Raw genomic sequence first — 3,403 nt, forward strand, 5'->3', positions numbered from 1 at the left:
TCAGCCTCGTCCTCGGCCCGGGCCCCGCTGATGGTCAGGGTGGCTGTGTTCCCTGAGTTGGAGCCTGAGAATCGGTCAGGGATCCCAGAGGGCCGGTTGTTATCGTTATAGATGACCAGCACAGGGGCCTGGCCTGGCTTCTGCTGGTACCAGTGAGCGCTTTTTCTTCCGATATTGTTTCCTTCACAGGTGATCCTTGCTGTCTGTCCTGGAGCCACGGACAGTGAGGGTCGCTGAGTCAGCTCATAGGACACCACGGAGCCTGCAAGAGAGAAAAGGAGAGGTGGGCTTCCAGAGCTGAGTCTCTTCTCCAGGTGACACATTCTGCCTGGCCTGGATGAGGTCCCGAGTTTCATTGAGCCCACAGGATGCCCTAATATCCCTATCTATTCTAACACCTTCGGCCCTAGGGCCTGACTGGAGGATGGAGCTTCTGTAATGAAAAGCCCTTCATGCTCTGGCAGGTGCAGTCCTTCAGGGCTCACACAGAGCCAGTGATCACAGTGAGGTATTTCAGCCCAGCCTAGGCCCTCATCCTGTAGCAGAGTCATTAGCATCCTGTCTCCACTGGCAGCTCCCTACTGAGATCAAAGACTGGGCCTGGCCTATCCTGAGCTGTAAGGCAGAGGTTGGGTGTGAGCCTGGATGCAGCACCTGTGCAGTGAGCAAGGAGGCCAAGGAGGAGTGTGGTCCAGGCCATGGTAGAAGCAGCTCAGTTCTGCTCTCTGGGCCTGAGACTGGGCAGGTTTCCTCCCAGGCTTCTCTTATCCCCTTGCTGGAGAGAGCTGCTGGGTATGCAAATCAGGTTGGGTCAGGGGTGCTGCCTGAGGAGCTTGTGGTTTCAGTGAGGAGCTCCGCTTCAAGGGACACAGAAAGGGGAGGTGCGTTCCCTGCAGACTCCACCTCAAGCCCAGGGAATTCTGATCCACTGTCTGGTGCCATAGTCTGGGGCTGACACATCAACCACAGACTGTCTCATGGCCTCACTCTCGGGTAGACCTGGTCACTGAGAGTTCTGAAGTGAAGTGTCGCATTTTCTGAACACATTATAGAATGCTGACTATAGAGGTGACCATACGAGCCTTAGGTCAGTGCAGTGTCCTACCCAGATCACAGTCTGTGAGCATCAGAACCTGAGCTCATTCCCTCCTTGCCCAGTGCGCACAGACTGTTTAGGAGCCACTGAGGTGCAGTGAGTTTCTGTGCTTGGTGAGAGCTCCTGGGGCAGGTCGTAGATGCTGTGCCTCTGTCACCCAACCCTAACGCAGTGTGCACAGGGACAGATCTTGTTGCTGAGAAAAGTTGAAGAGGAACAGAATTTTATCACGAATGGAGTGGGCTGGAGAGGAATGAGATATCTGGACATACGCTAGAGGAACAGGCAGAGTCTACATCAACACATCTGACAGACATGCAGTCAGAAGTTTACATAAAAGATGGTAGTGTAGAAAACATACATTTTTTTTCCAGGTATGAGGTGATGGTTAACAACCCTCCTGCATGTTAGAACCCGTTATGCCCAGACCCAACCCACCTCCAGATGTCTTTGCCAGGTGGTCTCTGCTGCCCTCTGGTGGCCGCTAAGAACTGGTTGTGGAAATGCTTGGTACAGGTGTTTGTAGGTTCAGAACCTATGGTTCTGGTTCTGATTCCCTGACCCATGGACTGCTGGCCCAGGGGAGAAATTACTCTCTTTTATGTGACCACTGCCTTCCTCAAGGCCAGGTACAGGAGGCTCAGATCACCCATGAAAATATGATCAGGTTCATTTAGAGGAGGAGGGGGCAGGGCTTACCTGAAGCATCACTGCAGGTATCTCTGGGGTGGTGGGTGGTCATGGGTGTGGTTCTGGGTCTTGGACCAGGGAACACAGGATTCAGGGGCTTTCTCTCACTGGTGCCCTCTGCTGGCGGAGGGCCCACATAGGGCGGTGGAGGCTACTACTCCAGAGACAGGAGAATACTCGCCCAACAAATATTGATTTCGACACTTTTGACGGGCCGACATTCCATCCTGGGGAATCAGTGTGAACAAGACATAGCCCCTGTCTGTGAGTTACCGTTGTGTGGTTGGGTCAGCCTAGCGAACACACTTGTTTGAGTGACACAGCAGACAGACTCCACCTCTTCTCACTTTATGTTGCCTTAAATATTTATTTATATCCAGCCAATTGCTAATCTCAGTTCCCTATTGGCCAAGATTGACCTTGTGGCACAGTGTTGGTCCATGGATGTCTCAGTCGGCTGGGTTTCTTTCCAAGGAACTTTTGCTCTTGTGACATAAATAAACAGACTAGATTTATGCAGTGCTTTTCCTCCTGAACCTGAATGTGATAGCTGGAGCTGCAGCAGCCATCCTGGGCTCTGTCTTCAAACAAAATGAAAGCGAAGCCTTTGTAGTAGATATGGTGGACCAGAAGGTAAGAAAGATCTGGGACCTCATTGAATTGCTAAGGATCTGGAGAACAACGAACTGACTCCAGACTTATTGTTGCGGGAGAAAAATAAGCTCTTGTCTGTTCATGCTTCTGATTGTTATGTGTATGTTCTTGTGTTAAAAAAAAATCATGACTAATGAAGGTAACGATTAATGGAAATCAATCAATATTTCAAATGATGATAAGGGAATAATTGTGCAGCTCTTGGTGATGTCCAGATAATTGGTTGATAGCAGGCAAAAACTGACAGGCAGGTACTGTGCGGTGAGAGGCTGAAGGAGGCCTCTCCGGTGAGGTGACACTGGGGCTCTGTCAGGATGGGAAGATGAACACGTAACAAGAAATATGTTTGGGGAAAGTGAGGTCAGTGCCCTGTGGGGAGCGTCTGGTTGTTCGGAAAATTAAAGGCAGTGAGAACATTGTATTTTGTCTTCTTTTTTGAAAGACACTGTCAGTGAGGAAAGACTTCAAAATGGACATTTTTTTTGTTGTCATTATTGCTTTTTTTTGTTTTCGCTTTTATTATTCTGGAGACATCGCTCCACCCTCTTCTGTTTGCGCTGTCTGGATAGAGAGCTCGGCTCTGATCTCTCTGCTCCTCTCTGTATAGAACCTGTGTCTTCTCTCTAAGGGTTTTTTGATTGTCCATTTGACACTGGTTTAAGGAATTTGATCATGATGGGATTATGAGCTTCCTTCCCTAAAGGACCTGATTATTTCTTCAGGATCCCATCTCGGTCACCAAGCAGCCTGGTCTCACCTGTAACCTAAGCATCTCCCTCTGGGGTCACCGTGGGGAGCCATGCAGAGTTCTTCCTGACCCACTGCACATTCTGTAGTGTCCCGTGTGAATATCACCATACTGTACATGTTCGAAGTCAACACGTTGTCGGGCCATGTGCACAATGTCACCTTCAGAGATGAGTGTAAGTAATTATGACAAAAGTTATTTATAAATGAGATACT

General features: G+C 49.5%; 1 gene segment (V, D, J or C); it reads right to left on the reverse strand.

Annotated features, from left to right (window-relative positions):
* The window catches only part of LOC105309532, a 6,197-nt gene extending 5,479 nt beyond the window's left edge, over nt 1-718 (reverse strand). The window contains 2 exon segments of the V gene segment in view: nt 6-262; nt 655-718. Coding sequence covers nt 6-262; nt 655-700 — 303 coding nt within the window.
* Between the last annotated feature and the right edge of the window lie 2,685 nt (nt 719-3,403).

The sequence above is a fragment of the Pteropus vampyrus genome, unplaced genomic scaffold (genome assembly GCF_000151845.1).
Source record: "Pteropus vampyrus isolate Shadow unplaced genomic scaffold, Pvam_2.0 Scaffold763, whole genome shotgun sequence".
NCBI classification, from domain to species: Eukaryota; Metazoa; Chordata; class Mammalia; order Chiroptera; family Pteropodidae; genus Pteropus; species Pteropus vampyrus.